This window comes from Sander lucioperca, chromosome 5, assembly GCF_008315115.2.
Source record: "Sander lucioperca isolate FBNREF2018 chromosome 5, SLUC_FBN_1.2, whole genome shotgun sequence".
Lineage (NCBI taxonomy): Eukaryota > Metazoa > Chordata > Actinopteri > Perciformes > Percidae > Sander > Sander lucioperca.
Window position 1 is genome coordinate 1,428,193 of NC_050177.1, and position 24,205 is coordinate 1,452,397.

Sequence of the window (24,205 nt, forward strand, 5' to 3'; positions counted from 1 at the left end):
GGACAGTCAGGTATAGAGTCTCAGGGAGACCAGGGACAGTCAGGTGTAGAGTCTCAGGGAGACCAGGGACAGTCAGGTGGAGAGTCTCAGGGAGACCAGGGACAGTCAGGTGGAGAGTCTCAGGGAGACCAGGGACAGTCAGGTGGAGAGTCTCAGGGAGACCAGGGACAGTCAGGTGGAGAGTCTCAGGGAGACCAGGGACAGTCAGGTGGAGAGTCTCAGGTAAGTGTCTTGAGCTTAGTTCATATTTTTGGAGGTGTGTGGCTGTCAGGGTTAGCAGATGAGCTTTACCAGTGGCTCACTAATTTACATTATGATCAACTAATTTAACAAGTGTACAAAAGCATTGTATTTCTTTTATGGGGATACTTTTTCAAAATAAGTCATTATGTTTTAAGGTATTTTTGTGGCTTGATTGTAAACAACTTAAAAATATATTTTTTTTAATTTTTCTGTTTTAAAGAAGAGTATTTTGGTCAATTTAGTCAGCTTTTTCATTGAATCGAGAGAAACACTGAAAAGAAGGCTAATGGTACAGTCTCCATGCTACACTAATGATAGTATTAAGGTTTTCCTCTGTGTACATGTCCTCTACGAGTATAATTGTTGCTGTATTATTTGTGTCCCCTTCAAAAATTGCTCTTCAGAAATTTTATGTTTATTGTCCCCCCCCTACTGTTAGACCAGATTTACGCCCATGCTGGACACTACGCCGGCATAAATATCCCACAATGCAAAGCGGTAGTAACGACAATGTTAATAACAGACAAATGGACAGAAACCAAGGAGCTCTGTAACGCTTTAATTTACATCTCTACATATTTAAACGACTGTTGGTCTAGTTATTCACCTCTTTCAGTAATTTAAGCATTGTCTGGCAACGCCACTAGAGCGGAGGTCTGCAGGGGTTACCATGGTTACGCGTCTTCAACGGCAAGGAGGCTCTCAGGAAGTGACGTTGAAAATTACAGCTTAGTGCGTCCGAAAAGATACACACTACTGTTTATTTACACAAAAGTACGTTGAACAATAGTATACATGTTGCATATGTACCGCAGAGTATGCCATTTCGGACACAACCAGGAAGTACTGTACAACAGGAACCACAATACCACACTACCCGAAAACAATCAGGATTCATATTGCAGCCAAAACATGTGTTTCGTGTTTTTTTTTTTTTAATTACATACACATTTTAACATCAGGAACACAGCACCGGGGATAGAAAAATGTTTCTAACACTAGTCGGCAACATGTTTGATTTAAAAGACAATGAAAAGATGCCAAATCCTATGAATGTTATCTTGCAAAAAAAAACTTACGTTGCTAAGCAACGGCCTGGGAGCAGGCTTTTGGGGGTGAAGATGGATGATCACGAACGACTTCAGAAGCTAAACCCTGTGTATATGCCAACAGCTAGCCTGGTGTGACTACAGTCTGCTACTGAGGAGCATGAGCTGGGACCACTTGAGCTGGATACACACCAATACAATACAAACGGCAATTTCAACGGCTAAAATTGGTCCTCACAAAGAGAGAAGTTAGAGAGCACACACATACACAGTATACAAGCACATAAAACGTTCCTATATATGCCAGTTCCTCTCTCTGCAACTTAATGATCCTTCATTGAATTAAAAATAAAATAAAAGATTTTGAGTGTGTGTTTGATTTCATGTTGCATGTTTTTTATTGTTCTGCTCTGAGTGTGCTGTAAAGCACTTTGGATCGACTGTGTTGTGTGTAAAGTGCTATATAAATAAAGTTGGGTTGAATTGTTTAGGTTGCGAAGGAGACTCATCCTGCTGGGGGAACAGGCTTCACAGAAGTCTCTACACTCTTCACACCCTTGATTTTGTTGCGTGCAGTCAAGTTGGACTCTTTGCAGTATAAATATAAAAATCCATAAAGAAAGGAAAGTATTCTAGGATTTCAGTGTTGTTTGACTATCGTAAGATATGAGTAGGTTGTTATTGTTTTTTTTAGTTTTTTTTTTACTGTGAGCTAGAGCTTAGATCGGCCCAAAAAATCAAGCCCGGCCTACCCGAGCTCATGCACGGTGTGTCCGAGCCCGGCCCGGCCCGACACATTAACTGTAATTATGAGCCCGATCCCGATTTAAACCCGACAATTTTTTAATACGTGGGCCGTTATAACTGACGTTCTCAACTACAATTCAGAGTTGTTGGAACTACAGAAATCTGTTTAGAATTATCTTAATGAATACCGGTAATGCAACAAGGACGAAGCATGTAAACTGCGCTGTTTGTTTATTCATAATGGAACGGATCGCAAATGGATCCGAATGAAGAAACGTAAAAAAAAAACCTCGACCCTAGCTCCCTCCGCCGAATAGTGTGGGTAACAGATCAAGGCAGCAACATAATCAAAGCCCTGGGACCATATAGGAGACTTTCTGTTCTCGATCACCTAATTGGCCGACAACAGTGCTGCAGATGGGGGAGACGCGATGTAGCACAGTTTACCTCACACTCAAGTCAGTGCAGGACATACACCCAGAGCTACGGGAGAAGCTGGAGAGGCATAGCTTTCCCCCCACCGAATAAGGCTAATAAAGTAATGATTAAAAAAACACAAATGCTTGTTTAAGGGCCCGGCCCGATCATAGCGGCGTAAAATGTCGGCCCGATTCGGGCTCGGGCAGAGAATCTAAACTCTACTGTGAGCCAATTACATATTTTCATCTGAAGAAGAAAACAAATAAATGCACTAAGCAATATTCTGGTACTTAAGCTTGTGGGCGTAAAAACCACAATGGACTCCTTTATACATCAGAGCAGCAGCAGATTTGATATTTCAAGAGGTCCAGGTGCATTTCAGACAAGCAAAGCCACTTCTGAACTGCAGTCCAAAGTAATCATGACATTAACTACAATATGTATGCAAATGATGCATTTCAATCAGTTTCTATCACAAGTAAAATCATTTTTACTTAAACTTTGCAAATTAGGAACTAATCATTTTTGTTATTTACCGGACATTTGCATTTAAAACAACATAAAAACAATTCTGCAAATACAAGAAACCACAGTGTTTATTCTCCTCCTCTTCTTTGTCTCTGTCACATCCTCTCTCTCCTCCTGTAAGCATTTTTCCAGTAACACAACTCTGCCTTCAGATAAGCACATGACCCATGAATCTATAATGGAAACAGCTCGGCGCTCTGAGGCCTCACAGTGCTGCTCTCTCTCAACATTATATCACTGTATATCATTACACATCAGTAAGCCAATTTTTTCTCACATCACATGCCCACGTTATAGACGATATAAACCCCCATGCTAACACACACACACACACACACACACACACACACACACACACACACACACACACACACACACTAGGAATGGGCGATAGAGACGATATGCAATATAAACGATACAAAATTGGCCTACGATAGAGATTTTAATTATGTTGCACTATCGCGATAATTCATGTTGATGACGCAATCTACCCGTGAAATTTAGAGCCACGAACTGCAACTGGCTGCAACGCGTCATCGTCATCTTGAGTAAACATGGCTGAAAGCGAAACAAGGAGCTGGTGAAAAAGACCGGTGCAACATCCATTATTTGGACTTGGCTTGGATTTAAGCCGCTACAACGGACCTGTGGTCGAGCCGTACCATGGAGCCTTTCATAAGCCTGACAATTTACTATATAACGGACGGCAGCCGGTGTTTGCAGACGTCGTACTTCCCCACTGAACATATGGCCGTGTGTGTGTGTGTGTGTGTGTGTGTGTGTGTGTGTGTGTGTGCGTGTGTGTGCAGCGGCGGAGTGGGACCAAAAAATTTACCGGGAAGTTTAGGGCCCCCGCCGTACGGGTTGAGCAGAGGCTGCACAGTTTGACCAGCAGGCAGCGGTGCCAGGCTGCCGGATGGTGTTGCTAACAACTTGCAATGTATAACTATTATCAGACCGGCCTCTGTGTGTGTGTGTGTGTGTGTGTGCTCAAATGCGTTACATTAGGCTGCAGGTAAGAAACTAAAGTGCCCATATTATGAAAAAATCACTTTTTCTGGGATTTGGGGTGTTATGTTGTGTCTCTGGTGCTTCCACACATATACAAACTTTGAAAAAAATCCACCCATGCTGTTTAGAGTGAGATACGGTTTCTGAATGTGTCCTGCCTTCAGTCTCTGGGTGAGCTGGTCAAAATCTGCACGGCTTGTGACGTCACAAGCCGAAACGAGCAGGCTAACCGCAACCATTAGCTCGTAGCATGCTAACGCTAATGCTAACGCTAGCATGCTACCTCGTTCTCAATAGCAAAGCACTGCTACAACACACACAAGTTCACCATAATCTACAAAAGAACTACTTCCATGTGCGCCCTCATTTATAAGTCTCCCAGCTAATCCTGCCTTGTAACTGACCGAAGTCAGCCTTTCTTTTACTGTCTATGGAGCTAGCTAGCTGACATGATCTACATCTGAGCTGCTGCGCATGTGCAGTGCAATCAAAGATAGTACAGAAGAAAAAGAAGAAAAGAGGTCTCACTCTGTAGCTAAAACAGAGACCAGCTGAAAAGAGGATCTGCAGCAGTGAGAGAGAGCACTGCAGTACAACAAAAATATGGTGTTTTTTGAAAATTAAACCATGTAAACCTATTCTGGTACAACCTTAAAATACAATTATGAACCTGAAAATGAGCATAATATGGCTGCTTTAAAGTATCTGTGCATCTTTGCCTAATACTGAAAGTATTTTCAGTACAGTGTCTGTTCCTTAACTAAACAGACACCAGTTTTTCCTGTTCTCTGCATCTTGGGTGGCATTTAAGAACCAATGACTTAAACTAACTAAGTGTAGTGCCTTTTAGAATGGTTTGCACTAAAGAGAAGACACCCAATACTTTAAGCTTTTTCTTTGTCAAAGTCTCTGCAACTAGTGTACTTGAATTTTATTTATCTAACAATATGTTGTATAATTACAATTTGAACAATACATGTTCTCAAAACTACATACTACGTTTCTTTCTCTTTAAAAAAAAAAAAAATACATTTAGCAGTTTAGGTTTCCTTAGGGTCTATGTAACCTGGTCTGAAATGGTTCTTATTATTCTTATTCTTATTTATATATCGCGATATATATCGTTATCGCAAGAGGCTGTAATGTATATTGCAATATGGATTTTAGGCCATATCGCCCATCCCTAACACACACACACACACACACACACACACACACACACACTCTCAGGCTCCTACCTCACAGTGCAGAAAGAAAAAATAGAGTCTCTAGCCACTTCTTTGCACTGGACACTGTATTTGATTTAAGCTGAATGATGGACCAGAACTTAATCGTCTTTTGTAATTATGTCATACCAGGTACATTTGTGTATCACCTGTGTGTCTGAACTAGAGCTGCAACTAACAATTATTTTCATTATTGACGAAAACATCTGGAAATAGTGAAAAGTCCCCCATCACCATTTTCTGGAGCCCAGAATGATATATTTACATTGTGGTGAATCGATTCGAATCATTGACGGGATAATCGGAATCGAATCGTGACACCAGTGAAGATTCCCACCCCTAACTACTACTCTGCCTGAGACAGGTTATGAGGTTATGTTGGACACTGACTTGAATGAGATCGGGGTACCACTGTCTCAACAGCATGAGTTCGTAAGCTGGAAATTCCACCACACATAGTATTATGAGCTTTAATGACTGAAATACACTCAGTATAGCAATATTTGATGGATCATTTGATGTTTCCTCAGTACAGAATGACGCACTGCCAAGATTAGTTTATATCAAACACTCCACACAGATGAACAGCCTGCTAACTACACAAGTTTGATTTTCCATAACAACCCATATGGGTCCATCATCATCCATGTGTCCTGTCAAAACTCTTTCAGCAGCCACTCACTTTGAGTTCTCTGAAGGGTCATCACACACACTATCTAATGTTGTGCTGATAACAGGCACAGTGAGACTATTGTCAACATAATCTGATGACCTGAAACGGCATCAGCCGCTCAGAAAGATGAGCATGGAAGTGAATTTGAAACAAATTTAACTTTAGCATGTTTTTGCTTTAGTTCGAAAGGTTTCACTTTTGCAGAATTTCAACAAAAAGTGAAAACTCAGTTATGGTCATGCAGGCCATAACTGAGTTGTAGCTAGGCATGGGCCGGTTACCGGTTTCAAGGTATACCGCGGTTTGAAAAAGTCACGGTTTCAACAACACTAACATTTTCTGTCATACCGTTCCTAAGGTATGTGCTGTTTTTTTCCCCTCTCCCTGCCAGTGTGCAGTGTGTTTTACACATACATTGTGTTCAAAATATCCAGACATTTCAAAACTAATACATTTATAGCTCTAATTGCAATACCGTAATACCGTGATATTTTTGCTGAAGGTTATCATACCGCCCCATGCCTAGTTCTACAATTTATTCCGCTCCTATAAGGTAACTGCTAATACACTGCACACATTTATATTTAATTTATATTACTCTAAACCACCTTCTGTAAACCAACTGTACACTACTGTCTACACTGCACTATATTTCTTGTCCTGTCTATACTTGAATATCACATTGCACTTTTTGGCATTTCTGGTTGGATGCAAACTGCATTTCATTGTCTTTGTACTTGTACTAGTACTTGAATCTAATCCACACGTGTCAAACTCAAGGCCCGCGGGCCAAATCCGGCCCCTCGCAGATTTTGATCCGGCCCGCATATCAATTTTGGTTTACAACAAATTTTGGCCCACCTAGTTTTTGTTGCTTTTTCTTCGTTTTTGTTGCTTTTTTCAAAATTTTTGGCCGCTTTCTTCTATGATGGCTAAGAACATTTTGGTTGACTTTTTTTAGGACTTTATGTCGAACAAACTGTGAGTGAGAAGACTATACGAGACATGCAATAATACAGTCAAAGATATTTAACTTTTTGGATTAAATAAAAGCATGTCAATAAACCCGTACATGTCTGGCCCTTGATGTGATTCTCATTTTCCAGTGTGGCCCTTTGTGAAATTGAGTTTGACACCCCTAATCTAATCTAATCTAAAAAAAAAAATTACACAAGTAAACGCTGCCAGGACAAAGACTGAACATGTGAGAATTATATCATCTTTTATATATTCTAATGGACATACACAATTCTTGATCATTCATTTAGCAGAAAAGGTGTTCATGTTTTCTGAGGATTGCAATAATTAATCATAGTGGTGCAAAATGCCTCTGAAAATTTCAGTCCAAGCAATTAAACTGGAGAGATGCAGAAATGTATTGACAACATAGACAGCAAAATAACATCTAAGGCCATCTGTAGTATGATAACATGAGCAAATGTCATTCAATTATCGCCTTCACTGCCTCTCACAGGCCAACACAGAGGCACACACACACACAATGTGCAACTTAGCCTAAAATAGGATCACAAACTACTGACGAGTTCCCGAGGGAATGTGGCACTGAACTACAGTTCTACTGACCCGTACTGATTTCACACATACAGATTTACGTCACTGCAGCAGTGAGAGGTGTAAACACAACAGCCCAAAGTCAACCCAGTGAAACCTGGACATGCAGCTGGGGAAACACTGGCTAACCCAATTACGTCTGTGTCGAGTGCATCTTTACACAAGAGGCTGACGGGCTGTATAAATCTCCTTAATATGAAACAGATCATATCAGGACACAGAGCACTGGTGAAGGTTACAGTGCTCCCCTCTCTATTTAAAATCCTTCGGTAATACTTTCTGCCCTTGCCACTGGCTTTGTTACGCTTCAGTTATGTGAGTTTAGCACTTTAGTGTTTAATACCAGCAATATTATATGAAACGGTTAAAAATAAATTTGCCATTAGGTAATGAAAGGCTGTGCAACTTTGATGATTGATATCCAAGCTTTGTTTACATCCGTGATGCCTGTCTGAAGGGAAGTAGACATAAAGGGTCACTTTAATTTTTAAAATGATATCGTTGCAAAAAATAAATCTTAACCTTGAGGGACCATAAAAACACTCCAAACACAGCTAACATTGATAATAGTCCTAAAATCAACATAGTTTCCCCTGCTAACCATCTACAGTGTTACATTGATGATTCAACGTAAAGGTATGTGCCTTTACAATTGTTTTTCTATTTTGTATTCCTAGATTGATGTTAAGTGCTGTTTAAGACTCCACGGAAAAATGGCTCAAAGTCTACGTGCCGCTCTATAGTACCTATAGGAGGTAGACAAAATAATGTAAACACTTGATGAGTATAGGCTTTATCTCTGCATACATTAAAGCGTAACTCTCGCCAAAATGCAACCTAGGGTCTTTTTGTGAATATACCTGAGTCAAACTTTCGTTTAAAAGCATAATTAGGACGGAAACGCCACTTTTAAGATTTACCGTATTCTCGTTTTTCGGTCAAATGGCCTTTTGAATGTGAGAGCTAGGGGCACTTCTATTATGGCATCAAAATTAACATTTTTAAAACACTAAGAAGGCTCGACACAACATGAAACTTTGCTCCAAGTATCACCAGGGGCTCTACACACGAACTTGAGTATTGAGAACATTGTTTGTGTACACAGAGTTTACTAAAAAGAAAGGTTTTGAGCAACTCACGTTAGCAGTTGTTGTTTACGCTATCCGCCATTTTCTCAGTCAAAAATAGGTGATCTCCGAATGCTCCATAGGAGGAAATGTCATTCTTATATGAGGCTCCTTTTTCAACTACAAGGTCAATATTGTTTTTCACTAACGACAAAACAATAAATTATCCGTGCACTTATATGGAACTAAGCTTTAGGAGCTTTCCATCTTTACTCTCCTTCCTCGACTATGTTTGACTTGCGAGATGGACGGCGACCGGAAAAACAACAGCCACAGTAAGTTGTTCAAAACCTTTCTTTTTAGTAAACTCTGTGTACACAAACAATGTTGTCAATGCTTTCGTTAAGGTGTAGAGCCCCTGGTGATACTTGGAGCAAAGTTTCATGTTGTGTCGAGCCTTGTTAGTGTTTTAAAAATGTTAATTTTGATGCCATAATAGAAGTGCCCCTAGCACTCCCATTCAAAAGGCCATTTGACCGAAAAACGAAAATACGGTAAATCTTAAAAGTGGCGTTTCCGTCCTAATTATGCTTTTAAACGAAAGTTTGACTCAGGTACATTCACAAAAAGACCCTAGGTTGCATTTTGGCGAGAGTTACGCTTTAATCGTAAATGAAAAATCTGTTACAAGCATCTTTGAAGCTTTGTTATTTGGGCACGATTTGTAGGAGCAATGTTTATAAAACTACAACAAAAAGTATGTGTAAAATAATATATTGACAGCATCTGCCAAACAGAGACACACTGAAACATCAAAAAGGCAAAGGCATACTGTAAGAAGAACACAGATTATGAAATATAGCTCAGTGGGCCCAAGCCACTTCCAATATCTAAACCAATATATCATGTCATTCCTTCTCAATCCTGACATCCTCTGCTGATTACTGTCAAAAGAAACCCAAATGCTACATGACAAAATACACATTACAGAGTGGCATTTTATTATGCTCCAAGGACCAAAAGGGCAAAGGTATACAACTCACTCAACATCAGAAGGACCCAGTAAACTTTCAAGCAAGAGGAAAAAAGTACCAAAACTGTATTTGCATGGCAGGAAAATACTATCGTTTAGGGACTGGCAGCACTTACCTTTTCAATTTTGTCCAACCATTCCTTATTCTGGGCCAACTCGGCCATGAAGGCCTGGTGCTTCAGCCATTTCTTATGAAGCTTCTGGGTCTCGTCTCGGCTGCTGTCCCTCGCCATTAGCATCTTCTCACACACCCAGTCCCCCAGCTGGACGAGAGACACAGGAAGAGAATGAGAGAGAGAGAGAGAGAGAGAGAGAGAGAGAGAGAGAGAGAGAGGTGTCAATACTGGATGAGCATACATACTGTAAATAACTGTTGGTGTGTATGAACTGATTCCTCATTTTAAAAAGATCTGGATACACCAAAACACTCTCGCACCCACTAATAGGTACATGCTGAAATAGTGTCCAGTTCATAAGAGAAACGCTATATGCTTGATTGCATAAGAGACACACACACACACACACACACACACACACACACAAACTTTATCATAATTCTGTATGTGTATGTATGTATATGGTAAATAGAATTATGATAGAGTGCACTGTAGATAAACACACCAGCAATACATACAGTGGGAAATACAAGGTCAAACACACAGAGATGAATATTTAATGACGCACAGCAGGCACATGTAGGCAGACACACATGTACCAACAAGCATGGTGGCAAGGATTTACATATACACACAAACAGAACAGAACCACAGCATCAACACACACACACACACACACACACACACACACACACACACAGCAAACAAACCCCTCCACACACTCACATATCCACTGTCCATCAAAGAGTAAAATCTGCATTTGTGTCTGTGTGAGGCAAACACAGGGAGAACACTCCACGCCTGCGCTGACAGCATCACCAAAATATTTAGGTCAGCATCAGCACCCTCGTCTCTACGTTATCAAGATCCTCACACCTGCATGCAACACTTCCACCTGCACCTCCGACCCTCTCTTTTAACTCAACTGTAAAGCGAATAACCCGTTTACCGGCAGCGTTTAGCGGGAACAGCCCATGGGATTGTGGCAGCTGCAAACAGCCGCTGGTATCCGCATCCTCGCTGGTCCGCCGTCACACACATGCAAAGACGCTCTTCACCGCAGAGCCAGATGGAGAGAGAGAACGAGTAGAGGAAGGAAAGGAAAGGACAGAGAGAGCTATAGAGAAAGAGAGGCACCTTCTGGAGAGCTGACCACGAGACAGCCACACAAAAGAAAACGCCAAGCAGGAGGTTAAATAACAACAAGACTGGAGGCTGAGGAGACAAACTGGAGACTTCAAACTAAGGCTGCGCTCCTCTCTCTCCCTCTCTCTCTCTCTCTCTCTCTCTCTCTCTCTCTCTCTCTCTCTCTCTCTCTCTGCTATGTTGTTGAGGATTCGCTATATGCACAACCAGGAGAGAGAGGAGGGGCGGAGGCGGATCAGTGACGAGTGAGAGGGCAAGAATAAGGAGGACTGAGAGAAGAAGAAGAAGGAGAAAAGATCCTCCCCAAAACAATGAAATGGCAGGCAGCTGAGCCAGTGCATGGGCGCCCCTCCCCTGCCTCACACCTTCAGCGAGTGGGCGAGTGAGTAAGTGAGTGGGCTGCCTGGCTGGTTGGTGGAGAGATGGGGTGGAGGAGAGGAGAGGAGAGGAGAGGAGAGGAGAGGAGAGGAGAGGAGAGGAGAGGAGAGGAGAGGGAGGAGCGAAAGACTGGGATTGGGGTTTTGGGGGCAGGGGATGCAGGCCGTGCCTCCAGGCTTACCGGTCACGGCTAATGATGCTGACCTGGAGGAGTTGGAGGGGGGAGGTGGGCTTTAAGTGGTGGATGAGTGTGAAGGTAAAGAAATACTGACAAACACAAGATTGAAACACGCCGGTCTCCGCTAACAGCCGAGCTCACGACTCATCTACAGCTGCTTTTGTTTTACCCTTCCCCTCCCGCACTACACACAGCACCCTCCTCTACCATCCCTCTCTTCCTCTCTGCAGCAGTCCCAAGAAGCTTGACTGACTCTGCTGCAGTGGTAGAGCAGAGAGAAGAGAGAAAGAGAGAGAGAGAGTAGAGGTTTGGACAGAGGAAAAGAGAAAGAAAAGAGGAGGGGTGATAGTGGAAAGAGAGAGACGAGTAGCAGAGGATTGGACAGAGCAGGGATTTACCCTGAATGATGTGGTTGTAGTCTTCCCTTAAAAGAACTAGGGTTGGATTTCTGTCTAACACCCCCTCTGTTTGTCACTTCTATCACACGTCTATCACACACACAATCGCACACAGTAAAGAAAGACATGCCAGCTAACATGAGTAAACACGCCTCACACATTCTCACACATACATGCAGAATGTGTGGACACTCACACTCATTAGGATTGCGCAAACATATATGCATGAACACACAGGCTCTCTCTCTCTCTCTCTCTCTCTCTCTCTCTCTCTCACTCGCTCGCACGTAGGCACGCAAGCACGCAGGCATGCATGCACGCACGTACGCACGCACACCTACAGGTCCCATGACTGCAGGGGTCATGGAGGGTCACAGTCTGATGCCCCCCTTGAGACTGTAAATGAATTGAGTGAGGGAAGAGGAGGAGGAGAGAGGGGGTGTGCTGGTTGGGGGTGGTGCGGGAGAGAATGAATGAGAGAGGGGGAGGAGGAGAAGTTTGTCTGATGTAGGAGCGGAAGAAAGGGACAGAAAAGAAGCGGGTCAGGAGGGAGAGAGGGGGATTCACCGTCTCATTATCATGTCATTACACTTCACCATTTTGGTGTATTTGAACTGCTGGTCTCAAAGACATCAGTTAGTGAGAGCGTGTGGAACTAAAAACGATTAAGCCATTAATTGATCCAGTCCAGTGACAGAAAATGTAACAACAACTTTGAAAATCAATTAGTCTTTTACTCTGTTTTGGTTTTTATCACTGCAAATTCAATCTATTTGGATTTTGGACTGTTGGTCGGACAACATGATATAAAAGACGTTAGACAGAGGGAGTTTCGCATGTGTTACATCTGTTATATAAAGACACACTGTGTCTAGCAATGCAGCCTTTGGGCATACACCTGCTCTTTTCCTGAAACAGACCGGGAGGTCAATCGGGGTAAAAAGCTACTGTATGATCTCTAACTGAGTTCACCTCTTCAATACCCTTTAGTCCTGAAGATGGAGTTGGACTGTAGACAAGGAGGAAGAGACAAGTTGAAAAGGGACTTTTAAGATTATTTAAGAGGAAACAAGAAAAATTTTTTCAATATTTTTACACTCCCGTATTGTTCACAACTAGAATAGCCAGAAATTCCAACACCAACTTGCGGTTGTCTAAAAATGTGTCTAATTACCAAGTTAATTAAGAGCCCATGTCTCTGTGTAATGCTGGTGTCATCGGCTAATAACTGAACCAAATACAAACATAAATAAATCACTTAAATAAAATACATAATAAACCAGTACTAAAAGAACAGACCTTTTGAAATTGGGCTTTGTTTTGTATATGGTAATAAATAGCACTGATTTTCTCTGCTGTAATTTGAGTGTATTCTAACTGTAACAGAGCTTAACACTTTGTCTTGTAATTCTCTAGAGTAAGGGAAGTACTGTATTTCTAAAAGAGCAGCTTAATCTATGGAGTGTATTACAACTATTGTAACTAGAGGCGTGACGAGATCTCGTCCCACCAGATCTCGCGATATTAAAACGTTACGATATTTCTCGTTGAGGTTAAAAGTTGTCTCGCGATTTCAGTAGCCTAGACAAGTGCAGAATTACATTGGTACTACTCAGAGAGTGGGGCTCAGCTCCGACACACACACACACACACACACACACACACACACACACACACACACACACACACACACACACACACACACACACGCAAAAGTGCGGTGAAGACGGGAGAGAAAGTTACGCCACCTCTGCAGGTGTTCAAGTCACAGTGAGACACGGCAATGCCGGTAAAGCGGACACGAGTGTGGTTACACTTCTCAAAACTTCACGCAGACAGCGTTTGCTGCAATATGATATAATAGCAAGATCGCCGTGCAGTTAATGTTACCCTTTCTGGTGACTGACAGGCACAAGACAGAAGCGTTCAAATGCCCTGGTGATTGACTGACAGGCTGAGGTTGTAGGGCAAGGCAACTTTATTTCTTTGGCATCTTTAAGCAACAAGGCAACTTAAAGTGCTTTACATAAAAACTTAAAGAGCAACTAAAATCGGTCATGAAGATAAAACAGGCCTACAAATACAAGAATAAAAGTTTTAGTGCAGTGTAAGAAATTAATAATTATTTGATTTAATAAGTTGTAGGGACGTGTTTGGGAGGAGAGGGACACTACAGTTATTAGGTCTGAAGAGGTTAGTTGTACAGGAGAGAAGCCATTTGAGTTTGTGCTCAATTTTCATTTTGTGGCTATTTTTCCAGTCATATTTCATCATTTAAGTTTTCTTTAAAATAGTGTTAAAATCTCGTCTCGTCTCGTCTCGTCTCGTGAATCCAATCTCATGTCTCGTCTCGTGAGCTAAGTGTCTCGTCACACCCCTAATTGATGTACTGACTGTCCGCTGGCCCACTGTTTACTGCTTACACTGTTTACTGGCTATATTAGCCCATATGCACAACCCCTCCCTTTACCCTTTATCCTTGCACTATTGGACTTATTTGCACTACCACCATGACACACACTCTCATAGAGCACCTTACCATAGAGCACCTTACCTGCCCTGTCACTGCAAGCGTCTCATGCTTATACATCCCTTAGTACATTCATGTGGATTTTTTATTTAGTATCTTTTTCTTTTATTGTCCATATTATTCATGTGGATTTGTTTTTTATTTTATCATCCTGTTTATGATGTACTGTATGTGTATGTTGTGTGTGATGTCTGTAAGCTACTGGGACCTTGAATTTCCCCTTGGGGATCAATAAAGTCTCTCTCTCTCTCTCTCTCTCTCTCTCTTTCTCTCTCTCTCTCTCTCTCTCTCTCTCTCTCTCTCTCTCTCTCTCTCTCTTTCTCTCTCTCTCTCTCTCTCTCTCTCTAATTGTAACTTCAGTGTACCACAAATTAAGGTGAACCAACATTAACACTGATGACTTCCTGTAGCACCTCTTGCACGTATGTTCAGCTTATCATCACTGGAACAGTTTGATTTTTGCCACTCGTCTCTCCACAGTTGATCAAATGATTTTGTTACCAATATGACACTTCCATCACACAAACTGATTTTTAAGTCAATAAAATACAACAGCATTTTCTTGAGTACCAAAGGCTGTTCTGACATATAGACAGTATAAAATATGGTAGGTTTATAAATAGGTTTCTGAAGAGAAAAAATGAAAGTGGGCGGCTGCTCGCCGGGTAATTCAAATATGGGCAAAGAGGTGGAGCGTGGATGGAGCTGAGGCAGGCCTATTGAAGCCTACAGTCTATGCTGGCCTCCTCTGACTGCAGCCGCCTGTCACTAAAAGCAGCCAAGCCCTTAAATATGCATAACTTTAAGCCCTTAATATAATTTTAACAGGTGAGTTATATATAAATTCTACCGTGTACAGCTGTCATGAACGGGGAAATTAGCTAAAGAAACCACACCTGGTTGTAAACTTTCTGCTGTAAAGTTGGGCATTTTGACATGGGGGTCTATGGGGATTGCTTCGCTTTTGGAGCCAGTCTCAAGTGGTCACCCCAGGAACTGCAGTTTCTGGCTGCGTTCGCTTTATTCTCAGCCCCAGAGGTTGCCGCTTGTTAAGACACCCGCTGAAAGGAGCCTATGTGCTGAAGCAGCAGTGTAGGTTGCTCTGAAATCTACCTTAATGACCAGAACAAGAATAGAAACTGTGATCATTTTGTGTCTAATAGCATAAAGCTCAGTGTAAATGTGTTGGCGAGTGTATGGAAGGAAAGCAGCAGTGAAAAGCAGGAAACACGAGGATGCAGCATGGACCAAACAAGAGAGAGAACACACCCATGCAGCTGAGAGCTCAGGTTCCTACAGACTGATGCAGTGTCACTCACCCACTGTAGGCCACACACACACATACACACACACACACACACACACACAGTGAGATACACTCTGCCTTCTTTGAATAAGTGATGAGGAGCTGTGCTGCTGAATTATTCAGTAGAGCCAAAGAGAGAAAGTTGCTGAAACTAAACAGGGTTTTGGCCCAGAAAGAAGCCTGTGACTCCGCAGGGTGAGAGAGAAAAAAACTGCAGGAGTGAGCAGAGGTGAGCCGTGTGCAACACAATTGGATATGCATGAGGTGTGGACCATGTCAATGATAGCTCCCAACAAAAAGAATCAGAATTAAATTGGTGATCCTAAAAATACTGTATGCTGACTGAAATTAAAGAGATAATTAATCATGGTTTACAGATAAAGAGCATCAAACTGCTAAAAGGCTCTAATAATGAAATCAAGTGATTCCATTGCAAACTATATACAAGCTAGTTGGAACTTTATCTAACATGTCTTTGTGACACTGGCAATTAATGAGAAGATTATCTTATTGTTTACATTTACATTTCAATCTAAAATAAATTGTGACTTGGAACTGCATATATTAGGTTTATTTCCCCACATTCATTTAAAATGGAAATCTTACAAACTGGCAAACTTTTGTGATCAAAACTTTTGAATACAAATTTCTTACGCTAGCACTAGAGTCCGCCAAAATGCGAAGTTTGTCATGGTAACGAAAAGGAACAAAGAGACGATCATGCTCTTCCCTTTAAAAATGCTCTTAAACCAATTTAATACACTTCTGCACCAGACCTTCTTAGGTCCCTAAAAGGCATTTTCCCCTGGGCACATCTCTACTATGTTCCGGTTTTGTTCCGTCCTCCGCCACACACCATACCACACCGGGAGCGCCTCAGAAGCGGAGCGTCTTGCTGCCCAAGTCGCAGATGTTATTGTCTCTACAAGTACTTTATGGAACAATTACGTGTTTATTAAGCTAGTATCCACCTTCCACTCCAAGCACTCCTGTAATTAAACTCCATGTCTTCTCTTTTCTGGCGTTGTCCTGATGAAAAGGATCTGTGATGTCGTATTCTTTTTTCCACCTCCAAGATGAATCTCTCATTGTCCGTGGTGTTGTAGAGGAGACGTATACGACATTGGGGTGTGTTTTGGTAAACTGACTGGACGCTGTCGCTGGACGGCCCGCGGCTTGCGTGAAAATAGACCTGGCGCGTATCTTTAGCGGAGCAGAGGGCCGATTTACGCACGCTTCTGGGACGCGCCGTTGCACGACTGGTGGAAAATCAAGCACTGACTTGAATGGCCGCTATTGCTCACGGGGCCCGCGGCGCCTCCGGAACGCGGCAGAGACAAGCCCGGTGGAAAATGCCTGTAAGAGTTCAGCCAGTACAAGCAGTCTGTTGGCCTCCTACCTCATGACAGTCCTGAAGAAACCTCTGAAGTTCCCACTGGTCGTTCAGTTTTTCCAGCCACTGCTGGGCCTGCTCTCTGTTCTGGTTTCCCCTAAAAGAGTAAGGGACAGGACATTTAGTTACAAGTTAACATAACTAAAAACAAAATACCAGAATATAACACTTTCAAATAACCATGTTGCGCTGTGCTCATTTATTTCTCCCCATGAGAGAAAAATGAATGTCCAATGAGTTAATTTATGTAAATTAAATCTAAAAACCATATGGTTCTTTACATTGCTATTGTTGGACACATGCGCATACAAAAAACCTAACCCCCGCCCAACACACACATATACACACTACCACCTCAGCCATCACGCAGATTTCATGGGCAGGTGTCAGTTGTGGACTAAACAGGCCGAGCTCTGTTTTCTGTGCTTTGTTTCATTGATACTTGGGGATCCCTCTCCTTTGAATTCTTTAGCTGCTATTATTCTTTGTATTATTGTTGTATTGTGTTTGGACAGCTGCTTACTTCTTTGTGCTTTAAAATCTGAAACTGCTGGCATCTTAAACTGAGATCTCCAACATTTCATAAAGGAAAATAAAACTGCTACGGGTGTTTGCAAGCTAGCGACTACTTAAAGAGTCTATCCGTATTTCCTTTTTTTTTTTTTACATTTAAGCCAGAACACTTGAACATATTGATCCTACAGACAACACTATTCCTACTGCTCTTTTTCATACAGCATGGAAACAATTTCCACAGAGCAAGATAATCCATCACTGTATACAAAAGGCTTTTCTCTCATACATTCAAACTGTATATTATTCGTTATTTAATTGAGCTTTCACTCATTTTCCATTAGTGCCAAGCATATATTCTTTTTGTCATCATTTCTACATGCCACGTGCTCACACTCAGTGAATGTCCTCCATAAGAAAGTCACACAACTAAGGAAAGGAAAACCAAAGGAAAACTGAACTTTAAATGTGAAAATTTAACATTTTGAGGCTTTTTGATAGCTTCTTTATGAAGTAAAACTGATACTATATTATAAAAAAAACTGCTAAACACGATCAGATATTGCCTTCTGCTTCAGAGCTTTGGCTTCAAATTAGTCTAGGCTTTATTTACTCTTCATATAGCTTTTTTTGGTAATGTTTGTATGTGGTACCTGTTGGCGAGGGTGTCGATGCGTTCCTTGATGCGGTCAGAGTAGATGTTACTCTGGCTGATCAGACTCTCTCCAGCCTCGATCACAGCTTTGATCCTGTGCAGGTTCAGCTCCATGGTGGTGGTGAAGTCCTTGTGTTTCTTTATGGAGGCTTCGACTGTTTCCACCGTGGTGGGCAGCTCCACGTGAGCGAGGGCCGACTCCTAGAAGATGAAGATGGGGGGGGAAGTAAGTTGTTTTCTTGGTTCAGGAACTGATTGAGTGAAGTCAGGAGATAAAAAAGAAAAGTTAAGAGCCTACAATAAATAAAAAGATATTAGGAGAGCACAGAATAGATTAGAGCGATTCTTGAGATGTAGGCCTGATACGACAAAAAAATCCTATGGGCAACTACCAACTTTATTTTTTAACGCACAGTCAGTTTTGGTTGTGAAATGAACCAATTAACATTGTTGATTAGTTGATCAAAAGATAATCTGTTAATCGGGTGAATTATTTTTTCAAGCCAAAAGGCCAAACATTCCTTAGTTTTAGCCTCCCTGCTGCTTTTTATTTGTCTTATGTGATAGTAAAGTGAATATCTTTAGGTTGTGGACTGTAAGTCGGATAAAACAAATCATTTGAAGGCATCGCCTTGGTCTTTATGAAACTGTTTCTGTCATTCGAAAGACTAAATAATGAATCAATTACTTTAGTAAATAGTTATACTGCATTTGCCCCTTCATGAGAAGGTAGTAGCACTAGTCTTAAAAACTAAAGTTGTTTAATTTTGTTTCTATCGATCACTAAAGATCAGAAAATGTTTAAAACAAAACTACTCAGGGCGCCCGGATAGCACAGTTGGTAAAGCGGCGCCCATATATAGAGGTTTACTCAACGCAGCGGCCGCAGGTTGGACTCCAACCTGCAGCCCTTTGCTGCATGTCATTCCCCCAATTTCTCCCCTTTCATGTCTTCAGCTGTCCTATCAAAATAAAGGCAGAAAATGCCCAAAAGAAATTATCTTTAAAAAAAAACAAAAAAAAAAAAAAACAAATCTACTCAAACGAACCGTATCATTACAAATGTTTATGGCCTCTGGACAAAGAGAAAATAAATAAGGCTGAGGCCGAAAGAACAGGGAGAGGCAGACAGAGATCTCCGGCCTGGAACGTCTTTGATACTTATTGAAGAAGAAATGCTGCTCTCTCTAAATCAACCCTCCGGGCTAATAATGAGAGCTGGTCCCTGGTAATGATCTGTTATTAAACCAAAAGGGACGTTCTGGCCGGCACACTGGCTTACATGTACACACAAAGACACATGCACACACAAGAGTCCAGGGCAGCTCTGCCTGTGACATTTCAGATTAAAAAAACAACCCCCTGTGTACGTGATACTGAGATTAAACAAAGCAATGCAGACTGCAAGACCCAGGTCTCACTGTTGATTCTTACCTTCACTGTTAAGGAAAAACTCAGGAGCAGCACAACTCATTTCACATACCGAAGACGGTTTGGGAGACCTTGATGAATTACACAGAAGCATTTAATGAACTCTCAATTTAGGAGAGAATTGAGGCAGGCAGTACAGTTTAACCACGATGTTATCGCGTCGTGCCGTCCCAACTCTCTGAAATTCCTGTCCTCCTGAAGGAGTATTTAAACTCATGCTGGAGGCGTTAAGTTCAGCTGAACCTTCAGTGTAAACAAAGATATTGCGGGCACCGTAAACACAGATGCTTAACCCAAATTCATAGTAGAGCCTATCTCTCTAAGGGACGTATGCTACAGTGTGGCAGGCCCCTTCATCCTGTTTCCACGGACCTCCAAAAAGAGACCTGAAACAAAACATTCACTTATCATGCAGCTGCCTAGATTCCATGAATCTCTAGAGGCACATAAATATTTATACATGAAGAGGTTTGGTTATTAGAGACTGGCCGAAAATATTCTCGTCCCCCTGACCTGTGGCCTATGAATGACCTCATGTTGTCTAAGCTTTCCCTTTGTCTCATCATACCTTAACATGTTGTTCCTGGAAATTCCACCACAATTATTATCACGAGAACCAACTTAAGGACAAAAGCAGAATGAGTTTTATCAACGTTTGTCAGTTGTTTGACCTCACATTGTATCTTAGCATATTTTAAGCTCTTTGCAGAAGGTCAATAATAGTGTAAGATGTGACTCTAATCTACTCTGTAACTATATGTTTCTTTTCTGCCCCTCACTTCACTAGTCACACATGGATGTTTATTTTTTATTTCTGGCCCAAAAAATAGTTTTGAAAAACTGACTGATCTAAATCAAAGGGCTATTTGAGCTGTTTATTTTTTTCCTCAACTGATTTTGTGTACAGTATATTGCTCCTTCTGGTCTGCCACTATCAGAAGAACGGATGAGATGAAAAGGGGAGAATGAGCACAGCGGAGGAGATTTATCTTAGCCTCAGTGGCAGCCAGACAAGCTCAGAGAAACATCACCTAAAAGGGGCAATGTAAAAACAGCGACATAAAAGCACATCATACATGTTGCATCAGTGTGTCCAGTACATAGAAGGTCAGTTACATAATCACAACAAATAGTTAAGTCATGAAGAACGATGGATCGCGGTCTACATACATTTTTCACGTCACCTGGCGTTGGCCATATTTCACGCTGTAAAACTTTAGATGATCACCAAATTTCCCGGCAATCCATCCAAAAGTTATGAGATATTTCATTTTGAGAGTTTTAGACCGACAGACCAACTGACACTGTCATCCTTGAGCAATGCCGCTAAAATAGCTATAAAGAGCTGTCCGGAGACGGTCCTTGTAAACTCCGACCACCTGCTCTGTCTTTGTTTGTCTCACCTGGTTGTTGAGGAAGGACTCGGCCTGTTTGACATCTCGCAGAAACAGATGGAAAATGTGAGCCTGGACCAGAACTTCCCTCCTGCTCTCCCACATCTCCAGCAGTTTGTTCCAGCCAACATCGAGCTTCTGGAGCCACTGCTGCAGGGCGGCCTGAGGGAGAGGAGCCTCCTCGGACTCCAGCAGCTCATTCATGGCCTGCAAGCGCTCATAGTCCTCTTCATACCTGCACGGAAATGGACAGCGACCCGATAAATTATGCTCTAAACGCCTGGTGGGTTTTAAAGAACGTTTAGGAAGATACTGTATGTTCAAATAGTAAAAACAAGCTTCTGCAGAGGGAAAATGCGGGACAGGAGACGTAAAATGCAATAAGTGGTGAAACCCAGAAGGGGAAAGGACTGGGCCATGTTTTGGAGGGTAAAAGCAGAGGTACAATTCTACAATTCAAAAAAAGCTTTGTTGGAGGTGGCATTGTTCTGTGCATAAGACACTGTCATATAGTTTGCTTTTTAGCTTTTCTAATACGACAGATGTTGGGTGAGAGATTTTGTTGTGGGGTGGGATGGGGACGGGTCCTTGTTAATAATTACATAATAATAATAGAGCTGGGCGATATATCGATATTATATCGATATCGTGATATGAGACTAGATATCGTCTTAGATTTTGAATATCGTAATATGGCATAAGTAATAAGTGTTGTCTTTTCCTGGTTTTAAAGGCTGCATTACAGTAAAGTGATGTCATTTTCTGAACTTACCAGACTGTTGTAACTGTTCTATTATTTGCCTTTACCCACTTAGTCATTATATCCACATTACTGATGATTATTTATCAAAAATCTCATTGTCTAAATATTTTGTGAAAGCACCAATAGTCAACACTACAATATTGTTGCGGTATCGATATCGAGGTCTTTGGTCAAAAATATCGTGATATTTGATTTTCTCCATATCGCCCAGCCCTAAAAAATTATAATAATAATAATAATAATAATAATAATATTGTATTAATGAAAAAACGCTAAAAACATTGTTAAAACTGTAAAAACAAGAATAAGCCTTATGTGGTCTTCAGTAACCCACCGTCCAATCTCCTCCTTTAGGGCAGCATGTTTGTTGATGAGTTTCTCCGCCTCTTCCAAGTTGTTGGGCAGCTGGTCTGAGGCGGCGGCCGTCTGCGTCTGGACCAACCAGGTGAGGAACGAGTCCAGGTCCTGATAGTCAGGAAGAGGATCATGATTTATACTTAATCAATTCTATTGTTGGTCAACAGTACAGAAGTTTGTGCAGGCTGACAATTCTGTTAAAGCAACACTAGTCTAGTGTTGCCAGAAAAATGCAGAGTTTTTTTGTGATTGTTGTGGGCAAAAAAACTTGATTATGCGGCACGTTTTCTTAAAAAATGCGATGTAATATTCGGGATATTTATGCAATTTTATGCGATGAAAATGGGAACTTGCAAAAAATTGCGGGAACTTGCAAAAATTGCAGTTTCATCATGGCTTCATCGCGGGGTTTGCAGCTTTTCGATGATGTTCACGTCGCGCAATTACGTCACTTTATAACGTTCCCATGGCAACAGGGGAAAATGGCTCTTGTGTGAAGTAAACGCAAAATTTTTCAACTTTCTGCTAAGATATATGTGACTTATTTTGCAACGAAAATGCGGAGATTATGAAATCATGCAAGCCCCGCATATTTTGCGCAGAAATCAGCAATTTATGCGGCGAAAGTGCGGCGTATTTGAAAAAATGCGGCCCCCGCATAAATATGCAGACTTTGGCTGATTATGCACTGAATTATGCGATCGCATAATCGTGTTTTTTATCGTGTTATGTCAGTTACATGCCAGTATCACTGCGGTGGAGTAAGATGCCAAGTCAGTCTCTATTCCGAATGATCACTTTCTTCTTGATGCATGAAAAGAAGCTCAGCATAAGTCCATTCAGGAAGACTACTATGTTTCACATGTTTCTCTCCCAACCTAATCAGCTGAATGTGGGCGTTTACTCTTTCAGTTAAACCAGCCAGATTTTGCCACAATCTCTTTGATCTATTGCGTTGTTGCATTCAAACTTTAAATCTGTTCTACTCTTTGCTGCTGTCAGTTGTCATTTCAGGCAGAATCGATGCGACCCTCTGGTTCTCGACCTTCCCAGCACCCAGGGTTCCTCCATCAGAAGCCCCGCTTCACATCACATCCATCCAGATCTTCAGGCTTCCTTCATCCCTTCATCACCACTACCAAGTGTCTAGACTCCATCGGGAGGGATATTCCTATACATCCATGGCCTCTATACCCCTTATAATTTAACATTTCGATGGAGTCTAATCGCCAAAGACTCTTAAAGGTGCCCTATGAGTTCCTGCGTGGTCACTTCTGTTGACATTCTAAGTAAATTCCAAACAAAACAGAGCAAGCTCGCCCCTCCCCCCATGTTTCCATAACTGTCAAGACTAACTGACTAACTGTCACTAACTCCCACCTCCTCCCCCAACCATCTTGTCTGTGATTGGCTTTCACATGATTGGTTTGTTGTATTTTGGTGCACAGCCTGTGCCCCTAGTGTTTGTTTGACGTTTACGACCCCTGTGTTGTCTCCTGAGACCGGGCTGTCTCACAGTGTGTTCAGGGGGCAGGCAGCTAGCGGATCAAGGAGAGATGCCTACCATTTGAGACAAAAATGAAATCGCGCTGAAACCATGCAGGAACTCATAGTGCACCTTTAACATATCAACCTACTATGCACCACGCTCATTAACCTTATGTCTCTCCTGATTGAACTATCTCTGCGTACCTGTATGAAGCTCTGCAGCCTGCTAGCCACCATCAGCGAGTCCTCACAGCCCTGCAGGGTGCGTTTCAGCTCCTCCCACTCCACACTGATGCCATCAAAGGGCACGAGAACCTCCATGGCCCGACCTGGGTGGGCGGTGGCCATATGTTCCGCCTCTTCCTACATCACCAAACAGAGACGGCATTATGGTGATTGTAGCATTTTATGCTGCAATAATACAACCTGCGTATAAAATCATCGTAACCTTTAAATTTTTTGTATCTTTTGTGGTTCCTCACACTCACTGATTTGTTCCAAAATAATTTCTTATTTATTTATTTGAATAAATGTTACTATATATCACTATAACTGAGTTTATAGTATACACATTACAGTTATTACTCTCT

The 24,205-nt window shown here is 41.8% G+C and overlaps 1 protein-coding gene across 7 annotated transcripts in view; it reads right to left on the reverse strand.

The window, feature by feature from the left end:
* The window catches only part of LOC116053110 (spectrin beta chain, non-erythrocytic 4-like), a 107,471-nt gene that overhangs the window by 39,948 nt on the left and 43,318 nt on the right, over positions 1-24,205 (reverse strand). For 5 of the 7 annotated variants that reach the window (XM_031304028.2, XM_031304029.2, XM_031304030.2 and 2 more), the window contains 6 exons: positions 23,820-23,978; positions 22,105-22,235; positions 21,017-21,242; positions 18,181-18,383; positions 17,021-17,111; positions 9,686-9,832 (listed from right to left, as the gene is read on the reverse strand). In XM_031304028.2, the coding sequence (XP_031159888.1) occupies positions 9,686-9,832; positions 17,021-17,111; positions 18,181-18,383; positions 21,017-21,242; positions 22,105-22,235; positions 23,820-23,978 (957 nt within the window). Of the gene's footprint in view, positions 1-9,685; positions 9,833-10,611; positions 10,973-17,020; positions 17,112-18,180; positions 18,384-21,016; positions 21,243-22,104; positions 22,236-23,819; positions 23,979-24,205 lie in introns of those variants that run through there. The other 2 variants (XM_031304033.2, XM_031304034.2) reach the window with 2 other exon arrangements.